Here is a 22,206-nt window from a genome sequence, read left to right as displayed (position 1 = left end):
GGGGGGAGGAGGGGAGGGGCAGCCCTGCCACTCACTCAAGCTCTGCAGCCTCACCTCTAGCAGCAGGGTACCGGGCAGCCCACGGTGCTGTTAGGAGGCTGGAAGGAGCTACTTGTGCTCCTTCTGCCCCAAGGCCAGCTCTGGATTATGGCTTTGGTGGTTCTTCAGGTTTTGGAAGGACCAGAGAGCTCACCCACCCTCAGCTGGAACAGGCAGCAGCGTCAGGCCCTCCCACCAGCACCACAGAGAAGCTTCTGAGCACGTGGCCGTTTGGAATTTTTTTAATAAAATGTTTTTTTTTTCTTTCAAATATTTGTAACTGAAAAAATAATTCAATTTAAAGATCCATTCTCTCCCCCATTAACTTGTCACTCTTATCCTTTTCCAGTTGAATACTCGCTCTGGATCCGACACCCCAACACCATCCGTCTCAGACGGTGCCGATCACCCCTCGCCGTTTGCTGCATAGTGGAAGGGAGAGTTCGTGCTAGTCAAATACACGTTACAAACAAGTAGTGGTTACAGCAGAAAGATTCAGGATTACATTCAAGGTAGAGGCAGAACATCAGACTTTTTGTTTCTCCCAGTGGGTGCAGAAATGTATGTCCAGGGGAATACCTCTTCCAACAAAGAACTATTGAACTATTATTCAAACAAATAATAGTAAGAAAGCAGAGAACTGGGCTAGCCTGCTCTGGGCACATCTTGGGGAAAAGACCTCTATTTTCTGGGATGAGACGCCCCGTTCCACTGCCCTTAGCTACCAGGTTATCGCTGCTGTGCTGGCAGAAGCCCTTTGTGCAGAGGGCCCTGGCAGGCTCGCTGCGTTCCTCAGCTGGTTTCAAGTACATTGGGCCAATGTAATGTATTCCTACAGCTTTTGCAAGGGGAGGAGGGTAAGCAAAGGCGAACAGCAGTGCATAGGAACTGAGCCTTTTGCCACTCACCCAGGGGAAGGGTGAAACCAGTAAGGGGCGCTGGCAGCTCTGCCAGCAAGGACTGGGGGCCCCGGCCCAGCACAAAGATCCATAGCTGAGTCAGGCCTGGGGTGCAGGTGGAATGCTCCCACCTTCTGTAGGAGCAAATTGCACTTGGATACTTTCATTCTTTATTTGCTGGTTGCCACTTCGTGATTATTTGTACCAAAGAAATCACGCAGGTGTTTCTTTTTGAGGGAGCTGCTACTCTCTGAAGGCTAAAAGCAGCTGATTTTGCTTGAGTTTGAGGAAAAGGCAGCCTCATTTTTCCTCCTTAACATGTGAAATACTTCATGGAGGAAAGATCTTCCTGCCCCCTCCCTGCTCCCCTGCCATACTTTTCTCCTATGCTGTCTGCCTCCTGTGCCATGTGGTCCCATGGCCAGTCAGCTGTCCTGGGGGGGCTCTAATACTGTCCTTGCTCATATCTCAAAGCAGAGTCAGGGCCCGTGCTGCGAGAGCTCTGCAACATGATTTCTAATGTGCTCCTGCCTCTGCTCCCCTGTGCCAGGTTCCTGCTTCCCAGTACACACAACGCCCAACCACCAAAATCGTGCTGGGCCTGAGAAATGAGAAGTGAGGAAGGCAAGAGTGGAGGGAAAGGGCAGGGGTGGTCCCCCAGTCCCAGTTACTGGTTTTTATGATGGGACTGGGGCTTGGGCAACAGAAGGAGTGGGGGCAGAAAGGCAGCTGTCAGCAGGCATCCCCCACAAATGATTAAGAAAGTGGCTCCCCATGTAGCTGACAAGCAGATCAGGCTCAGGAAGGCAGGACTTTCTCCCAGCTGCACTGCAAGTGTGAGCTCAACCAGCTGCCAGGTCAGTTCCTGACAGTGAGTACCGTGGGGCTGCAAGTGTACAGGAATGGAGGTACCAGGCCACAGCTGATTGCTGTGTTTGCCTCTTAACACTGAGGTGTGGGCACAGCAAGCAGAGACAGAAGCCCATCTGTTCTCCTCAGAAAGGGGCCCCCCACAGTTGCACTCCTGAGCTAGCACAAACCCTCTCAGCAGTGCCTCTTCCCTTTCCTTGCTGCTGAGGCTGACATCCTTCCCTCCTTGGGGCTGGAGGGCAGTTTTGGAGGTGGGAGGAGCTCTTCTTTACACCTGGGTCACCTGCTGCAGGGAGGCAGTAGCACAGCTGAAGGCAGGAGAAAGATTGCACGTGGCCCTTAATGATATGTTACTTGATGGCAGCTGTGCCCCTCTGCACTCCCCGGGACAGTGGGCTGATGCCCTGCTCAGCTTGGGGGCAGTGAACAGAGTGGCTGCAGGCTGATTCCAGGCAGAGCTGGAGACCTGGGTCAGTGGAGGACAGATCTAACCTGGATTTTAGCACCTTAAAAGTCTATTTTTGCAGCCCAAAGCAAGTGAAGCAAGTGGGCAGCCTTTGCCAAGCTCAGCAGGACTTAAGAAACCACCTCAGAGAGTACCAGGTTGGTGGGAAACTCCGGTTTCCTTTGGCTGTATTTGGAAAAGGTGCCTGTTCTGCCTGTTCCTTACAGCCCTGTGGCAGAGGTGACCCCTGACGGATGGCACAGGGGCAGCAGGCAGCCCTCCTGGCAGCTCCCTCCTCTGTGCCCTGCTCCAGAGGTAGAATAATCCCCTTCCGCAACCATTAACTGGGGCAGCTTAATGCCCCAGATCTGCCAGCAAGGAGTGGGATACTGCTTTCAGAAGGGCTGGGGTCCGGTCGCACACTGTCTTGCTGCAGGAAGCATTTGTTACCTGCAGCTCTATGCCCACATCCTGCAGGAGGGAGCGGGGCTGCCAGCTCTGCTCTCGACCCAGAGCTGCAGCCATTCTCCTGACCTCACTGCTCTGCTGGCAGTGGTTTAAGCCATGGGTCTGCCTTTGCTGCTACTGCTGGCTTCATAGAGGAGGAACACTGTGGGGAGAGGAGTATGGATACTAGGAGCTCCTTTTTTTTTTCTTTTCTTTTGTTTCTGGGGTTTCTTTTGGTTGACTGGCCTCTTCCCCCTGCATGCCCGTGCCCTCCCGCACCCATTCCCTTCAGTCTCTGCTCACAGAGTTACAAGCACGAATCCCAGTGCAGCTGCAGATCATGTCCATCAAGGAAGTCTGTGGAAAAGAGGCTGGGAGCCGTGGTGCTGAGGGGGGCCAGGCTCATGACAGATCCCCCTGGCAACTCCAGCCAGTCCATGCTGTCCAAATTAGCCTCAGCCAGATCCAAGGCTATGCCCCCGGACGGCTCGTGAGCAAAGTGCAATTCCGAGGTGTCCATGGGTGAAGGCGGGTGGTCCAGGATGGCCGAGCTGCTCAGCATCTCACTGTGGAGGTCATCGATCAAGGACAGGGGCTCAGGCCCGTCGTGGCCTGCCGTCAGCAGCGGGAGGCCGGTGCTGCTCTCCAGGAAGTCCTCCAGCCGCCCCACGGGCACCGTCTGCCCCAGCGACACCGGCACCGCCAGCTCTGAGGAATGGTGGCTGCTGGGCGGTGAGGAGCAGGCCGGGGCTGCAGGTGGTTCTTTTCCAGCTGGGGATGACTGATCCTTGAAGTCAGCAGAAATCTCTGCAAGGGAACAAACACGCCAGCCAGTGAGGAAACGCGTGGCCAAACACCGCAGCGATCCCTTCCACCCAGCATGGCAACCTGGACCCCCCCCAGGACCGAACCATCACTGAGCACAGACAGGGATAAGGAATCTGCCCATGCCTGCGTTCTGCTGCCTGAAGGCAGTTTGTGGTCTGCCCACAGGGAACCCAGGCATTGGCTCAGAGCAGAGACGTGCCCACAGCTGATGCAGCACAGCAACCAAGAAGCTTTTCGATCCTATTAATGCCCATCTGACATCTCCCTTGGTGCTTTAATGACTGCTAGGGACACAGAAGCAAAGAGCTGGGTCATGACACGTGCTCCCGTCAGTGCTCTATAATCCCCAGGTCAAACCCACTGGCTGGGAAATGCAGGTTTGTCTCCTTACCTCCGCTTTCTATGAGAATGTCAAACAAGTCATCCATCTGCTGGCTGGAACAGCCATTCTCCTAGGGAGAGAAAGCACAGGATTAGCTTCTTATTACAGGGGAGCTTCCCTCCAGCAAGACGCTTGGCTGCTGGCTCTCCTCCCTCATCCCAGTAACGGGGCTGTCACTGCAGGGACAGCACACAGAGGCATGGCACCAGACTCCTCCATGATCCCAGGCTGCTACTGGAGGTGAAGGTGCAGTCAGCAACTGCTCTAACACCCACTGGGCACTGACCAGTTTGGGATCTTTACCTGGGCATGGGATCTTCCCCAGCCCCTCCAGAATGAATTTCAAGAAGGAATTCAGATAAGAAGGTTCAGAAGGGGCTGTTTTGTCTCTGTTCTCCTTCAGTGGCCCAGGTCAGGAATCTAAATGGAATTACAGCAGCACCTTTCCTCCTGTTCTCACCTGGGTCTTTGGCTGCTGCTTCATGGCCTCTTCATAGCCCGGTGGCTCTTTCAGTGGGACTGAGGGGACAGGGAGAGGTGGTGGAGGAGGTCCAAAAAGCGACGTATGCTGCTGCTTCTGCTGCTTCTGCTGCTGCTGCTGCTGCTGCTGCTGCTGCTGTTGCTCCAGGTCCATCTGGGAAGGGGAGGGGGCGGCAGGAGAGCTGGGCTGGGATGAGGGCTGTGCAGAGCAAAGACAGAAGGAATGATCAGGGAAAAGCTTATGGTTTCTTTAGCGACTGTCACACCTCCTCTTGCCTGGGCACTGCTCCTCTTAGCAGCCTGGCTTCTGTGCACTCCATGCACTATGCCCCGATGACACAGACTTCCCCTCAACTCAGCTGGAAATCTCTCGCTGATATTTTTTATGCTAAGACAACCACACCACAAACCGCCATCAGGCTGCTCCATGATGGGGAAAGCTTCATCGGTCTGAGTGGGGAACTCCTGGCACTTTGAAAGAGGACACTTCCCTTGATTTGTTCAACCTCCAAGCCAGGCCCTCTCCTTTATCCTCCTCTCTTCTCCTCCAACGCCTGATTTGGGGACACAGGCAGGTTTCATTAGCAGCAAATTCCACAGCCTGAGGGTGTGAAGATCACCAGAGCACTCAGCAGTACCAGAGGTCTCCAAAGGAAACCCCAAGTGTTGCTGCAGGAAGCGGAGCTGGTGACTCAGCTTCACCAGATGAATCAGCACACTGCTGCCCAAAAGAAATGTTACCATGTGGATGGGGTCTTTGCCTCTGCAGTGGTTACGAGTGAACCACACTGACACTTGCTCTGCCAGAGCAGTGATCCCCAGGCAGTTTGAGCCTTTTACGTGTCGACTACCTCATCCTGTTTTCCCTGGAAATCTCTGTCTTCTCTGTGGCTTCTGTGTACAGACGCAGCCCCAGGCGCCTGCCTGCTGAGCTGCTCTGGGGTTTGCTGTCTGCCTGAGAGGGGCACAAGCTTTCAGGGACCCTCTCTGGAAGCCATCGAAGCAGAAAGGCTGCAGGTTTGTAGGAGCTGAGAAAGACAATGTGTGCTGTGACAACCTGCAGGCCTGGCTTCTGACTCTGCAGGGAGGCAAAAGGATTTGGGGAGTTGCTCCAGATGCTTCCACAGCATGCAAGCCAAGGAATTCTAAGGGAAATCAGTTTCTTCATTTACCTTCTGCATTTCCTCAAAGGTCTCAATGTGAACTAAGGTACCGAGCCTTTGCAAAATGGGTGTCCCACTATGTCTATGCTAGAAATTAATCCTATCTTTTTATCCTTTCCAGGACCTGACTCAGAAATGACCCTTCAAAGTCTAAAAATTCTTTGTAGAAATATTTCTGTCTCTTAATTACATGGTAGAGAGCGAGCTAAGTCATCCCTGATGTGGGCTAGCAAGGGAGGAGGTGCATAGCAGGATGTCTTTACAGCTGTCACTTGGAGAAGGGATGATGCCAGAGGTGCTCTCTTTCTCCAGTCTGCACTGCACATCACAAAGACACAATGAACTGGTATGATCTCTGCAGAGCAACCACCTCTTCATTTCAGCAGCAATCCTTCAGGAATCGTGAGCACCATTACAAGCCCAGGCCGCCCACTCTGACCTCTCATTGTTTTTAATTGGTAGAAACCCCTGCAGAAACACTGGCTGGTATTTCACCCAGCTGTGGCAGAAGCTGCTTTGGGCCCTCACTAGTTGTGATGATGGTCTCTGATCAGGAGTAGGTGAATGTGTTCCCTCCCACCCAGTGCTACAAACCCTGCAGCAGGCAAAGGAAAACAAAGGGAAAAAGCAAGCAGGCGGCACGCTACCTTTCTGACAGGTTGGTTCAGGCCTCTGGGCTGCTGCTGCTGCTGCTGCTGTGGTGTGGGCTGCTGAGGAGTGCTTGCAGGTGGCTGACACTGCGGTTGGCTGGAAGTTTTAGTGGGCGATGATTGTACTCTCTGGAAAGAAGAAGTGAGAAACTGTTCCCCTGACACAACGTGGAGCTAATTGTGATTCTTAAAGGATTTATGAAGTCTGTTTTTCCTCACTCTTTAATCTTTATGAAATGCAATCATTCTGTCTTATCAAGCAGAGAAATCAAACTGCAGCAGGATTTGGCATCCTCAATGAGAAGGCAGTGCCAGGCTAACCCCCTTGGCTCTCCATGGCTTCCTCAGACTGGCAGCTCTGCCACAGCACCTACCGCTAATCCATGCATTTCTGGAGCAGCAGCTGGAGCTGCAGTATGAGGGGTGATGCTGAGCACTGGCATTTAGCTGATTTGCATCTCGTCTGCTGCACAGCAAATGCAGCCTGCTCAGGGCCTGTCACTGATAGCAGACACTGCCACTGCTCTGCAGCAGGCACAAGAAATGTGGCAGCAGAGAATGGAAATTTTCCCTGATTCCATGGAAGATGCTGGAGTTTGACTTATGCCATAAAGCACATTTATGCCTTCCTGGAAAAAGCTCTTAGAACATTTCTGCTAAGTGCTGGATTCATGCCAACAGGGGAATAGTGGATCATCGCTGATGAAAGACTCTGCTAGCCCTGAAATATTGACATGCATTAAAACAGAGCAGTCAAGATGCAAAAGTCTGCTCTCAGGGTCTGACTGCAGCTCTCAGCAGACAAAGTGATGTATCTATCACTCTGAGTACAATCTCTCCAATAAGGAACAAGGGGTGAAATACACCCTGCTTTTTCTAATGCCACAGGCACAGTTGTCCTTTCGAGAAGTAGCAAAATGTGCCTGCAAACCCTTGTCCTCCAAGCCTGAGATCTTGCCTCATGGGAGAGAGAATCGTGTGTTTTTGAGAGCGCTGGACAGCCTGTGATGCACAGACATGCATTGCTGTACACAACTCAGCACAGCCAAATTGCAGTCTTTATACTGCTCTGATGTACATAGCCGTGAACTACTAGCCACCATCACAAGTGTCTGGGCATTTATTTTGGCATTCACTTCCAACATAGGAAGTGATCCTATGGTAACCTAGACCCTAGCACGAAGAGGAAGAGGGGAACCCGACAGCAGCAGTGGGATTGGGATCTGAGCTTTGCCTACCTGTGGGGTCGGGCAGCTGCTCACTGCCTTCCCCTGGGGTGAGAGGCCCTGCCTCTCAGCGCTCTGCTTGGTCACGGTGAGGACGATGTGGGTCCCTGTGGAGTCGGTGATGAGGGTTGGGGGAGGAGTGCCCTTGATCAGGTCGCTCCCTTGCTGGCCAACGAACAGCCGCGGGCTGTGGGACTGGCACGGCGGCTCTGCTTCTGTGGCTGGCACCTCCTGCTTCACCATCACGGCTTTCTTTGGCACTGGGCTTGGGTTCGAAGTGTCCATTTGGCTAGAGGTTGGTGTGGGATTGAATTGGTCGGTTTGGCCACTGGATTGCTTTGCATACTGGCAGCTCGGGAAACCATTTTCACTCTTGACCTGGATACCAAACGCTACGGGATTGGAGGCGAGAGCTGTTCCTTCTCCCACAGCCGCCGGGGCTGGTAGCGACTGCTGAGCGCGTTTCTCCTGCTCCAGCTGCAGTCTGAGCATCTCAACCAACTGCTGCTTCTGCTTCAGCATGCGGGTGAGCTCCTCAATCTGTTTGTCCTTTTCCTGCAGCATCTGATCTTTGTCCCTAACTTCTGCATCCCTGCTGTTCCCTGTGCTGCACCGCTCCGACCTGGGTGCCGCGCTGACGCTGCAGGAGGCAGACTTGGAGCTCTCTTCCTTCACCAGGAACTGCACTGGAGACGCCTGCAGGGTGAGTTGGGTCAGAGGCGAAGTCACCATCTCTCCAAAGGTGTCCCCAGTGGCTGAATTCTCATCCCCTGTGCTCATTTGTGAGCGTTCTGAAGGAGTGGGAGAAACAGGTGGAGTCGAGCCGGTGCTGCCAAACTTCATCACGCCGCCACCAGTGACCGTGGCCACAACTACTTCCGCTGGTGCGATGCCAGTGGTGACTAGGGCTGGCCCCGTGCTCAGCCTGGCAGCTGGGAAAGCAACCACCACCTCAGCAGCTTTGGGGAGAATGGCTGCTGTGCTGGGCTTGGGAGTGGAGGCTGTTTGGCCGGCTGCGCCGTTCTGCTCTTGGTAAGCTCTGAGCCGCTCAATCAGTTCCGTCTTTGTGCCCGAGACAGGCAAGGCCCTCAGCTTCAGCTCTTGCTTCAGCTCTGCCACCTAATGGGGGTTGAAAGAGGGCAACATTAAGACAGTAAGCACAATAACCACAACTATTACCAGCTGCCAGAGCCCTAGGGCAAAGGAACAAGCTGACCCCCTGCATGCCAGCAGACTTGCATCTCAGGTCCAGGCTGCAGGGCAGCACTGCCAGCTGTTAGCCTTAGCTCCTACCAGTCCATCTCAGCTCTGCTCCAGGGCAGAAAGGTGACTCAGTGCTCACTCTCATCACTGACAATAGCAAAAAAAAACCAACAGTTCCAATTCCACAGGACTGAGAGCAGCACCGACTTTTACCTTCATCTCATCCAGGTTGGCAGGGAGAGGGCCTGGCTTGCCCACTGCAGCATTACTGTTTTGTCGCATCAGCCCACCGGAACCAGAAGATACCGAAGATGTGCTATTGACTGCAGCAGAGAGACTGCGTACGGCTGGGGCACTGGCACCAGTCTGCTGCTCTCCTGGAGGCCTGCAGGAAAAGAGAAACCACAGCCATCAAAACCAAGGCAGAAAGGCACTGGGGGCCCTCAGTACAGGAGCAGCCTGCTGAGAGGATCTGCGTACCTATGTATGCCAACAATCATACAGGTCCAGAAACACCCTAAGTATTAAAGCACGCCTTTGGCTATATCCATCCCTTGGCTATGCTCATCTCCAACACTGGCCCTTTCTGAGGCCCACTATAACCCAAGAAGACTGAGTGCATCACACCCGTTCACCACACCACACACATAGAACACAACGTGTTTGGTAATAGCACTGGGAAAGGCCTTGCTAAGAGAGCTACACCTAGGACCCATACTTTGGTGGAGCTGGCAGGATGGTCTGATAGTTGTAGTGCTGCTGCTGCTGCTGGTTGAGGATCTGAAGCTGGAGAAAGAGTTGCTGCTGCTGCAGTATTTTGGCATAGGATGAATCCATGGGAGGAGCTCCCTTGTCCTGCTTTTGGTCCGGGGGAATATACTGATGATATTTAAGCTTCTTGACTTTCGGCTTCAGCTCCTTGGCTTTCTTACTGCGCTGAGACTTCTCACTAGCAGACTTGGGCTGGCTTTGCTATTCAGAAGAAAAGAAGGAAGCAAATAAAAATGGATACCCTGAAATAACACAAGGCCCCACATAAACCAGAAAGTGCGCTGGGATTTTTGTTTCAAAATTCTCCACATTTGACCAAAGGGCCTTTCCATGCCTCCCTAACTCAAGCAATACTGCAGCCACAGCACCCACAGGAGCACTGTAACACCGCTCACAGCAAAGCAGCCATTCATCTTTCCCAGCACACCAGACCACTCGTCCATCAGGCTCACTAACTCATAAATAACACCAACTGTTTCAAAATGTTCTACATTTAGGACCCATTTCAAAGAAGGTGAACAGCTCATGGAATAGAAGAACCTATTAAATATGTTGCTCAAATAGGGTCAGAGGAAGACACTGGTATATAAGCCTTCTTAGCTTCTGTTAACATAGCACTTTCAACTCCAAGTCTTCTTCAGAATAATCATCTCATTTTTTTTCTGACTACACCAATGAAGAAACCATCCAGAATACCTTAATGAGCGTCGGTGGGGGCTTGGCAGCAGGAAGAGCTGCTCCATTGGTAAGACTGGGGGGCAGAAGAGGTGGAGGTGGCAGAGGCGGGGGTGGCTGTTCAGGAAGGAAAAGTGTTTCATTGGAGTCTGCACTAATCTGCAATTGGGATGTACCCTGCAGGGATAGAGAAAGGCATAATGAGTACACGTACAAGGAGGGAAGCATTTTAACAGAATGGTGGGAAGTGACCACTTAAGGGGAGGCAACAGACTATTCAAGTGATTGATTAGATTCCTTTAACCCACTCCATTTGTCCCCAAGAAGCACCACAACTTCCAAGCGCAGAGACGGAATCAAAGTCCTACACTTGCATGTCCTGCCTGAATCAGTTGCACACTTGCCCAGCCTGCCTCACCAGCCAAGACTGTCCCATTCCCCACGACACCACTATGGGCACTTCTGAATGACCAGAGAACTTCACCTGTGCCACATGGAGCTAAGACCCTTGTGAAATCTCACTGATTATGCTCCACCAGTGACCTTTTCGGAGTCTCTTAGCCTTGCATTTTAGGATCCTTTGCCATGAATCAGCAGTAGCTGTGAAGCTCCAGGGCACTGAAGGAGGCCACCACGTTCTCACCTGAGCTAGTGATGTGCCAGTGGTGCTAGGGAGAGGGTCACAAATCCGTGAGTCCATCGGCGATGGGACAGACCCCTGGGACTCATGGCTGGCTGGCTGTTCTGGGGAGAGGGCATCACTGCTGTCCTCGTCGAAGGAGGAATTGTCTGCAACCTTTGGGTAGTTCACCTGTCCAACTGAAAATACAAACATTGGCCATGGGCTTCCAAGTGGAATTAGAAATTGTTTCACTTGCCACTAGATGTTTCACAAAGAAAATGAAGGTATGGAGAACTGTCTCTGAGTTAAAGTATCATACAAAAAAGAGAAAATGAAACCCAAGTTGGATCCATTTGAAGTGTTTATATTCATCTCTGCTATCAGCAGAATACACAGATGTAGACTGGGGTGAACCACTTCTCTTGCTTCTCCACAAGATGAGATCAAGAAGCACAACATGAGCTACTCAAGCCAAACCCAGAGCTGAAGCAGGGCCTATTTGCTGACCATGTGGCACCAAAGAAAACGTCAGTCAGCAAAGGGCTGAGTCATGCTTTCTTTGGTGTTCACCCGAGGTGGTGGAAGATAGAATCACTCTTCAAGACAGAATCCTGAGTTGTCCTCTAGTCTTATAAGCAACAGGGTCTGTGGATTTAGTGGCCCGGACTGCTATTAACATTTCTGTCTGTCTACACATCCCACAAACAGCAACTTATCTCAAATTAATCCTGGTAAGCAGAAAATACTATCATTTGCATCTGTAACTGAAATCCATGGAGATGTGTTCTGCTCAGAGTCAGAAGGAAGCCACATCTCTAATATGCCATCTCACAAGCTCACTCTTTCTCTTCTTCAACCATGTCCTGTGCAATAGTTAAGCCAGGTCTTCCCCAGCACTGCCGTTTTCCTTTTTTTCATGAGAAGTACGCAGCCTTGCTCACAGTTGTGTCCCATTTGTCTTTAAAATAGCTGTGTGTGTTTGAGGGAACGAGTAACCACAGACGTGCACAAAACACCCAGTCTGGGGAGAGGGGAAAGAGCACTGCTGAGGCGGTGGGAAGGTTATTCCTCAGCATTCCTTACAGCCCTTGGAATGGCACTGGCATGATTTACATCTGTTCTGGTTTATTTTTAAAGAGGTTGGATTCTCTGAAGTTTGTAAGTTCACAGACAGCTTTTGTTTCATCACACCTGTTTGTATTCTGTCTCCTTTCCTGATCTGAGTCACTCAGTGGGTTCTCCCTGACCAAGGTTGCTGATATGTCAGTATCAGGGGAAACTTTTAATGAGAGAATCTAGGGAATGCAATCTACAGCAGTCTTTCAAGCCCTCAGGGGATGCAAACACTCTTGCATTATTCTGGGATGTCTACACTCATAATTTAATGTCCACAACATAATTTAACATCTCTCTACTATTATCTGTGCCAGAGGGCATTCTGTTTTGCGGAATCCTGGGGGCTGAAAGGCTCTGAGATGGGAAAATAAGAACAATGATGGGATTGCACTCCCTTAAACAGGCAGACAAAACGATAGGAAATCACAGACACTTGTGGGCAATGCCCTCCACACAGACCCTCCTCTGGCCTCACCTATTATAGCTTCCTTCAGGCTGGATTCCACAGGCAAGATGTTCTTCTCCACCAGCTCCATGGGACCTGGCCTCTGTGCTATCTTCTCATTGAGGTCATCTGCTAGCCTGGCTCTCTTTAGCTTCAGCTGCTTAGCCTGCAAGGAGGGTTCAGCTGAGGTCTCTGTTCAGGGGAAAGCAAATACAGTGGCATCAGTTCAACAATGACCAACCTATGTACTTTAGCAATACCTAACTTCTCTTTACAAAGGTAACTGTAGACAATGGTAGATAGCTGTATAGGAAAATAATGGCAGATTACACTAGATAACTACCTAATACAGAGATATTATAGATACATTATATATAATATCTAAATTGAAGTTATGAAGATACTATAACAACTCCTGTGACTCTAGATTAGGATAAACTCACTGTTCTCAAACTAATGTCACCTGATTCTCATTCATCTTTTCCCTTTCAGTTGTGTCCAAAGATGTGGTACTCAGCAGCAGGATAGTACTCCCTCTCTGAAACTGAGGTGCATATTGATTAGTTCAAATCTGCCTTCTTCCCACTTGAGTATTTTACAGTGCCTTCCCCTAGCAGAAGAGCAATGCCCATTCTATTTCATTGTGGCTCAGCTGCGCAAAACTGCACAATTTGAGTTTACATAACAGATTCTTCAGAGATTGTTGAATCTCTTCCAAGAAATCATGCCTGTAGCATGATATTCTGCCCTCTCCCAACTAATGGAAAGATTTGGGGGTTGGAGGCAAAGCAGAAAGCTGCCAAATAAGTTATGACAAATCTTATTGTTGGTGTCTTCCTGTTTCACGTGTGCTGTACCTTCCAGAATGTGCATCCTAACCAGCTCTGATCTCTCTGGCCGGGACCGGATTTTCCGTTTCAGATAGTCCTCTGTCTGCAGCAAAAACAGACAAGCAAAACCAATTTTAGTTGATCAGACACAGGAGATAAGCTTGGACAAACAAGAGAAGCAACCATCTTTAGTTGCTACTGAAATCTCAATAAACATTGAAGAAGGAAGGGGCGTATCAGAATCCCAAAGCACCACAGAGTGAGTTTATTCTGAAGATGACCTTCTGCTGGACATTCCCTCAGTAGAAAAGTGTACTGCTGCCCTACGGAACTGAAACTGTAAAGGATTTTCTCAAGACCAGAAGCCTTCTTTTTGCCTTTTACGTAACACCACTAGCTTATGCCAGGGTAAAATTCAAGATGTTTCCTTTTACACTGCAGCATAAATATATTGTTCCATTGTTCACAGCAAATACTTTCATGTGCTGTTGGCATTTGGCATGATTTGTGGTTCAGGCATATTCTTATTTAAAGACATGCTATTCATTAAGCTGCAGACCCCACGCTCTTCCTTGGCAGGCAAATTCTAAATGCTACAAGTCCCATTTCCAGAGCTGCTTTTAGCAACATCTTTGACGAATGTGCTATGGATGGAGTGATGTATGGAGATGGCCTGTGAACCTGTGCATGTCCCAGGAAGGGCACCTGGGCACAGTGGATAACAGATTGCTAAGTGCTGGCCATCAGAACTTGATGATCTTGAGAGGAAATAAACATCAAAGTCAATCAATCAGAGAACTGCATCGTACTTGCTTAGGTGCCCACACCAGCATAATAACTTAGTAAGAAGGGTCTATTAAAAAATGGAGGAAAAAGCACAAGCCTTTGGGACACTGGTCTTAATGCAGAATCCATTGTTCCAATCCTTCCACCAAACTCAAAATGCTGACACTGCCTTGCAGGTTTTTATCACAGCCACGTTACTTCTTTAGCCTTGTCTTGCTCTTAGTTTTAAAACAGAACTTGGCTCACAGTCATAACAGGTCTTATTTCTCTGTAGACTAATCAGAAAGAAAGAAAAAAAAAGACCAACAAAACCCTATCCTCAGAGGCCTTCTGAGGAACAGAAATCACCAAGAAACCCCCAGTGAGCAAAGGTGAAGTGTGGATGGGGACGCCTAGCTCAGGCTTGCCTTCCTCTTTCTGTAAAGCCAGAAGTTCTGCGTGATCTCAGTGCTGGCATCCTCTCTATTAACTATGTTTTCTGTTTCTAATGTCCAAGAGAAACAAGTGCATGTGTACACAAGAAAAAAATCACACACTTTCCTCAGAGGTGGAATCAGCTATTTCAATGACATCCACATCATTGAAGGGCAAAACAGACACTATAAAAATAATAACATACAGTAAAAATAATAAATACAGTAAATGAATGACAGGAAGAAAAATATTGGTGACCTCCAAAGAAAATCCAGGTACTATCTTCAGTGGCTTTTAGTTACAACTGTTCACTGAGGGGTAACCAGCACCACAAATAAAAACATCCCACCCAAAACATCTGTAACTGCACATTCAGAATGCGAAGGATTCCCTTCTGCATCGTGTCAACATCTGTGGGATGCCCAAACTGCAAGACAGACTGCTCCTGACTTCCCTAAAACCTTCAAGAGCATATTGCATCTTACCCTGGCCCGTTCCAGACTCCTTCTTTGTTCGTGAAATGCAGCTGGACTTTTCAGAGCTGTAAAGAAAAAAAACAAAAAACATTTAGAGAATGAGTACGAGTGATGAAGTTCTCTCACCACACATCCTTCCAGGCCAAACAAATTAACAAACAGCCCACAGCAACTGCCTCCTGCATCTTCCAGCATACGGGACCAGACCCCAGCTGGCATAAAGCTGTGTGAACTGTCATATTCTTACAGCACAGGAGCTGACCTGGACCTTTTGTGGGCTACTGAAGGGAATAATGTGGGCTACACTCCTAGTGGAGCTATCCACTGTTCACCAATAAACTCCCCAACAAACTCTTCCTACGAGCTTCAATATGGCACAAAATATCTAGGACCCTTAGGTAAGTGAATGGCACCAAAACAGCAAGGGGATGCATGAGATGGTTGGAAGGATCCTCATGGGGGAGGATCCTAATGAACTGTAAATTCTCTTTACCACCTCTTAATGTCAAAGGAAGCTTTCCTCCATTTGCACCTGTGTTTTGTGTGCATGCATGGGCTGGTTACAGATTCTGCAGGTCTACAACAGGACATATACATTGCTCCATGTAACAGAAACTACCATGACAACAAGAACACTTGGACAGGAAAGTGCGTCTGCCTGCTGACAGATAACCACAACTTGAGGAATTAACAGCAGCGCTCCATTTAATGGACCTCCTCACCTGCCCCCCCAGACTAGTAAAAAAAAGCAGAGCCAAAATGGATCAGGTTTTAAGGAACTAATCCTCTGCTGTCCAGGACTGTACTAGCCCTGGAAGAATCTCTTGCTCCGCCTGGCTCCTACGCAGCACACAGAGCTCATGTCCCATGGGAGAACTGGAGAAAGAGGTGACATGACTTCTAGCTCCGTGGAGTCACTGCCGCTCACTCCTCGTGGTTTTCCCAAATCCACAAATTGCTTGTTTTCCATAACAGCCCCACTGCGGCCTGTGTTCAGAGCTGGCTGAAGGGCACATCACTCGTTCCTATTTCTGAAATATTCATATCTAAAACTACCTGATGGAGTTTCTAAATTTCCATCAAGCTGAGCACCAATGTTCAAAGAGCTTTCAGCTTTAAAGACACTCTGAAGCTCTTTTGAAGACGGAAGTCTATAAACTGGTGCAGTCAGTAACTCCAAAGTGCTGCATCTAGGTCCCACGTAATACAGTCTGCTTGTGCTTTTCTTCACTGAAGACCAATGATTAAACTACTTCTCAAATGCAACTTCATAATGAAATACTGGAATGCTATTCAAAAATAAAGCCTGTGCATAAATGCGATACAAGAAGATACATCCAATGCACTTCAAAACTTTTTCCCACAGAATAAAATGGAGCACCAAGAAAGGCAAAATATGAAGGCAGACATTGTCCCCCTCTACTCTGCTCTTGTGAGGCCCCATCTGGAGTACTGTGTCCAGGTCTGGAGCCCCCATTACAAGAAAGACAGGGAGCTGTTGGAGAGGGTTCAGAGGAGAGCCACGAAGATGATCCGGGGACTGGAGCACCTCCCCTACGAGGACAGGCTGAGGGAGCTGGGCTTGTTCAGCCTGGAGAAATGAAGGCTGCGGGGTGACCTCATTGCAGCCTTTCAGTACCTAAAGGGAGCCTACAGACAGGAGGGGAATCAACTCTTTGAAAGGGTAGATAGCAGCAGGACAAGGGGAAATGGTTTTAAGTTGAGGAAGGGAAGATTCAGGTTGGATGTCAGGGGGAAGTTCTTTACAGAGAAAGTGGTGAGGTGCTGGACCAGGCTGCCCAGAGAGGTTGTGGATGCCCTGTCCCTGGAGGCATTCAAGGCCAGGTTGGATGGGGCCCTGGGCAGCCTGGTCTAGTATTAAATGGGGAGGTTGGTGGCCCTGCCTGTGGCAGGGGTTGGAGATCATGATCCTTGAAGTCCCTTCCAATCCTGGCTTTTCTGTGATTCTGTGATACTGTGATTTACATCATGGGGTAAAAAGCAGAATGCAATCAATATGTGAGGAATTCCAATCACACTGGTGTACCAGAGGAGGTTCAGACTACAAAGGATCATTTGTAGAATAAATAGGCTTAAATGAGTGAGAACTAACAGCAGTGGGTGAGTACAAATGATGGGGGGCAAACAGTTCCTGCTGAGATTAAAGGTAAATTCCATACAATCAAGTTCCATACAAACAGGGAGAAACTACCAGGGAAAGTTTTGCAAGCTAGCTAACAGGAGATCATGCTGACTGCACTTTGGGATAAGCAAAGTAAAGGCAGAGAGATGATCTGCTTTTGAATACAGGCCTGTGCTTGAGCTTAAATATGCATTTATTTCATTGTATATGTATTGCAGAAAAGTGAAGTACAAGCTTCCTCAAGCTCAGGTAGTCCTGGACAAAGATAGTATGTGATACATAAATCAGGATACAAATCTACATTGGAGACACAAGCAGCAAGCTTGTTCTTGGGTTTCCAAAGGCCCTCTGCCACTAGAACATGTCAGCACGACAGGAGTGCTTCACCCTCCCTTTCCTACTTCTGCCGTCAGCGTGAGGCAGGACGTGAACTTTATGTGACATTTCCCTGGCCACAGCTTATGGTTGCAAAAGTCAACTGCGGGAGTGCAACCCATGTCACAGGTAGCGTAAGAGGAGCCTTCAATAAAGAAGAATAAAGGAAGGAGAAAAGCATCCCTGTGATGAAAACAAAATGAAAACCTCTCTCTCAAATCACATAGAAAGTAAAGAAGTTGAATAGAAGGTAAAGCAGAAGTGCTACGGGAAGAACCGCACATAGAACAATGTCAGTCTCTCCTTTGGAAACAAGCGCAGTGCTGCAGCTCTGCACTGGCAATATGACAGAGGACTTCATAGCTGACCTCTGGAAATGTCAAGAGGGCACAAATCCTTCACTGGTTCCCTCAGCAATCCAGGATGGGGCTAGATGACAGAAGAGTGTCTGTTGTAAAATCCTACTCCATCCAAAATTAACTAAGCCCTGCACATTTTGCCGGGTTTGAAATGACTAAGGCAGGAAGAGCTGGGCAGTACCTCCCCTAACTTTATTAGAGTGAGTGGGGAAAAAAAACCAACAAATCCTTGTGCAGAAGACTGGAGCTGGGAGGCACAGGGCTGGTTCAGGCCCGGGGTGAGCAGACACACATCTCCACCAGCTCCCAGCACTGTCCTTCCCAATCACATGGCGCCGATCCCTCAACCCATTCCTGCTCCCATACCCCATTGGCTTGATCGCCTGAGTGCTCCTTTATCTGTCTCACTCAAGATTATCCACACTAACAAAGCTCTACTGTTCCTAACAATATCTGGTATTCTGTCTCATTTTGATCTTGGCCGCAGATGAGCAGCCAAAAGGGTGGAGCCAGAAGCACTGCTAACAGCCCTGGCACAACGCACTGAGGTAGAAAGGCACGGGGCAGGCCTTCTACCACTGATGCAGGACATGCATGCACAGTACTCAGTACATAATGCAGTAACTGCAACCCCACAAAGTAAGGATGAAGACACTCGAAGCACCTCATCCTTTCTGACTGCACACATCTGATATATGCTCAACTATAGCTGAGCTGTATTCAACTATACTCAACATACTCAACTACTCCTTATAGTAAGTTGTCTAAATTGTTCTTGAAGACCACTGATGAAAAAATGCAGTATTACTGCAGAGGAACTATCTGCAGGCTTAGATGTTCATACTATTTGAAAACCTTTCTGAATGTTTAACCTGTATTTCCCTCCCTACAATACATCCTCATTATTCCTTGCCTTACCTTCCATAACTAGAGAGAACAACTTATATTTTCTTCCTCTTTGCATTTATCCCAATATATTTGAAAACTTTGGTTCTCCTAGAATCTTCTGTTCTATAAAATGAGCAAAGCCAGTTACTTCAACCTTCCTTTATAGAGAACATTTCCCAGACCTTTGCTTGTTTACTCTCTTCTGGACTTCTTCCAATTGATCAGCATATTTCTTGAAGCACAGTGTCCAAAACTGGGTATATTTTCCAACTAGGCATTCTTAGATGATGTTCCAGTGGCATCTATACTGTGCCAAGAGCAATACTAGGCAACAGTCACCAAAAATTAGCTGCTTCCTTCCTGTGGCATGTGCTTAGTCCCACACAGCTGCTACTTAGTGTGGTTTGAATCCTTGATCTGACTGACAGCATGGCCAACCTTGCTATAGCAAAATTGAGGTGAGCTCCTGATGAGAACAGAGTGCTGCTAGAGGCAGAAATCTTGCTGAACTACAATCGCAGTTATTAGCTACTGATGGATTTCCACCTCCTCAGTACTTTTCTACTGCTGATATATCTAAGAATGATTAAGTGATTTCCCCCTATGCACCTTTCCCATGAGGTATTCCTTTTGCCTGCCTTCCTGCTTTTCTTTATACATGATATATTCATATTTTCATCCTCAATAAAGTGAGTTTCCATGTTCTGCCCTCATTCATTCTTGCACCTGGGTCTGGGACAAAGCACGCCAGCCCTCAACTACGCTGACAGCATTTTGTGGATTCAGATCACAGTTGTTTTGAAAGAGTTATTTCAACCTGGACTGGTATGCTCATTTACAGCCCAGCTCCACAAATAATTGTGTCAGCAAAACAGAGCAGAAGCTGCCCAGCCAGCCAAAGTCAGGACTGAGAGGCTGAGTTTAAAAACCCATTCTGTAGTGGGAGCCGCTGTTAAAGTAATGCCTTGTAATTACTTTCATAGAAACTACAGCAGATACAATGAACACAGTAAAACTGTTTGATAGAGTAAATTCTCAGCTACAAAACACTATTTTTCAACACAGTCACCACCACTAGCTATGCATTTTTACTGGTGACGAACAAGAGCCTGCGTGCCACACTCATCTAAACTTGCACCAGCAGAGGGGACCACTGTTGTCACTGATGAAACACAGCACCCACCACCTCACTATGCTCACTTCCACTGTTTGGTCTCTATAAACATTCAGCAAGTATCAATGGGGACAACTTTTTATGCACGGAGGAATTCAGTGACACACCTTTGCTTTATATGCACTTCCACATCGGACACCATTTGGTCAGACTGCCCCTTCATTAATCTGTGTTGAACTGCTGGCCTTCCATCTGATCCCAAAGTTAAGCAGCAGCTATGCAGGACTGCCTCTGATGATAAATGCCCTTCTGTACAAAGCACAGATGGAAATTGCTCGTCTTTGCTTCAAACCAATGTATTAATTCCTATGATACAGAGTTCAGAACAGCAATGCTTAACTTCAGTGTTCCCTCCATCCAAGTTGCATTTGCAGATATTGAAATGTAAGTAAAGAGAGATACTGCTGCAAAGTGTCATGGTGGAGCTGCTTATGAACAAGGTAACTCAAAATGCAAGTAGAGTTTTGCACCTGAGGAGGAAGAACCACATTCATCAGTACAGGTCAGGGGCTGACTTGCTGGAGAGCTCTGCAGAGAAGGAGCTGGGTGTCCTGGTGGGCAACAGGTTGTCCATGAGCCAGGAGTGTGCCCTTGTGGTCAAGAAAGCCAGTGGTATTTTTACAAATAGCGTGGCCAGCAGGTCAAGAGAGGTGGTCCTAGTGGGGCCACATTTAGAATACTGTGTCCAGTTGTGGACTCCCCACTTCAAAAAAGACAGGGATCTACATGGAGTCCTGAAGAGGACCACAAGGATGATAAAGGGCCTGGAGCATCTACTGGAAAGGCTGAGTGACCTGGGTCTGTTCAGCCTGGGGAAAAGAAGACTGAGTGGGGATCCAATAAATGTTTATAAATATCTAAAGGGATGCGGGAGGCAAATGGATGAGGCCAGACTCTTCTTGGTGATGTGCAGTGATAGGACAAGGAGTAATGGCCTAAAACTTGAACACAGGAAGTTCCTTACAAACACATGGAAGAATTTCTTTACAGTAAGGGTGATGGAGCACTGGAACAGATTGCACAGAGAAACTGTGCAGTCTCCTTCCATGGAGATATTCAAGACCTGTCTGGATGCCTACCTGTAGGACTTACTGTAGGGTACCTGCCTTAGCAGGAAGTCAGACTTGATGATCTCTTGAGGTCCCTTCCAACTCCTGCAATTCTGTGATTCTGTGTGAAACCCAAATCAAATCCAAATCTCCAACATAACAGCAGAGACAAAAGGCCAGGCAAAATGGTTCCAACCTTTTCTGTTCAAAGTTTACTCAGCAGCATAAAAAAGCAACATTAAGCCTTGCAAAGCTTTCCAAGACAGTCATATGGAGATATCTGAGTTCCTGTTACCCAGTGTGAGAAAGTGGAATCAGAACCAAAATCAGAACCACTCTAAGAACGAAACATAGCAGAGGAAGATCTGAACCAGCTGCTAAGAAAAAGAGGTCAGAGTGGCCATATACTGCGTTAGCTTCTGCAGTTGACAAAAGACATCAAGATTTGCAGAAGCCAACTAATGGATAAAAAGACAGTTTTTTCCCAGATCCTCACAGCTCAAGTGTCGAAGGAGGAGGAGACACTGGAAAACCATCTGGGATAGGTTAAGATCTCAAAATCAGAGTCAGCAATCAGACCTGACAGCCAGTGGGCTTTCCTTGGTCTCTAAGACCAATCTCTTCGGAGACAGCAAGGTGATACCTGAGGTGCAAACCAGCTGGTCAGATATGCAACATTTGTAGGGAGGCTACAGGTAAATTCAAAAGACTGAATCAAGATTGGCTCTTAAAGGCAAATTAAAATCTTTGTTTGCTATGACTAAGAGAATCTCATGTCACATCCAAAACCAACCTCAGACTAATTCACAAAGGCAAGGCCTACTGCTGCAAGCTGCTATTCATCTCTGCTCTGAACCAAATTCTAGTTTCCATCTCTTGTTTACTATATGCTTTCGTAAAAAGATGAGATAAAGAGCTGCAAGTGCGCTTCACAACTTCCTCTGTCAGTTCAGGGTGGGGTTCCCACCCTGTAGCGTTTGGTGTTTGGTATGCCACAAATCTTGAACCACGGATCAAGGCAGTTGGCATTTTCTTCACCTCACTTCCAAAAAACATTTCTTAAGGCATGGAAGATAAAAGTATTCAAAAATGGGGTCACATGCACAGAAGGAGCTGTCATTTTTCTGCAGGGCAGTATCACAGAGCAGCATGCTGAAAGAATATGAAAGGGGAGGAGGAATACACAGGTGGTGGAAAGAGCGCTCCGTCAGCACCCTTTTGTCTTCATGTAGCGCCCACGAATTCCACATTTGGGACACACACCTCAAGACAATTCAGAATCCTTGCTCATTTCATAGCCCTGGCATGGATAAGAGCCCCTGGATTAGAGCTAAGAGCTGAGCATCAATGTAAGGGTAAGAACACAAATGGTAAACTGATGATTCTTCAAACCCCAAAATATTATAAACTCAGAAAATGCAAAGTTTAGATTGATTAAAAAAAAAAAACAA

At 48.3% G+C, this 22,206-nt stretch overlaps 1 protein-coding gene across 1 annotated transcript in view; it reads right to left on the bottom strand.

Annotated features, from left to right (window-relative positions):
• Nucleotides 1–265: 265 nt before the first annotated feature.
• MRTFA (myocardin related transcription factor A) overlaps nt 266–22,206 on the bottom strand; it is a 47,180-nt gene continuing 25,239 nt past the window's right edge. The window contains exons 3-14 of the mRNA XM_010710671.3: nt 14,777–14,832; nt 13,119–13,194; nt 12,292–12,453; nt 10,722–10,897; nt 10,100–10,255; nt 9,351–9,604; nt 8,846–9,017; nt 7,442–8,548; nt 6,201–6,332; nt 4,371–4,589; nt 3,920–3,980; nt 266–3,507 (exon numbers count right to left, since the gene is read on the bottom strand). Of these exons, the coding sequence (XP_010708973.1) occupies nt 3,008–3,507; nt 3,920–3,980; nt 4,371–4,589; nt 6,201–6,332; nt 7,442–8,548; nt 8,846–9,017; nt 9,351–9,604; nt 10,100–10,255; nt 10,722–10,897; nt 12,292–12,453; nt 13,119–13,194; nt 14,777–14,832 (3,071 nt within the window). The 3' untranslated portion in view covers nt 266–3,007. The remainder of the gene's footprint in view (nt 3,508–3,919; nt 3,981–4,370; nt 4,590–6,200; nt 6,333–7,441; nt 8,549–8,845; nt 9,018–9,350; nt 9,605–10,099; nt 10,256–10,721; nt 10,898–12,291; nt 12,454–13,118; nt 13,195–14,776; nt 14,833–22,206) is intronic.

This window comes from Meleagris gallopavo, chromosome 1, assembly GCF_000146605.3.
Source record: "Meleagris gallopavo isolate NT-WF06-2002-E0010 breed Aviagen turkey brand Nicholas breeding stock chromosome 1, Turkey_5.1, whole genome shotgun sequence".
NCBI classification, from domain to species: Eukaryota; Metazoa; Chordata; class Aves; order Galliformes; family Phasianidae; genus Meleagris; species Meleagris gallopavo.
This window is presented reverse-complemented; position numbering and strand designations above follow the sequence as displayed.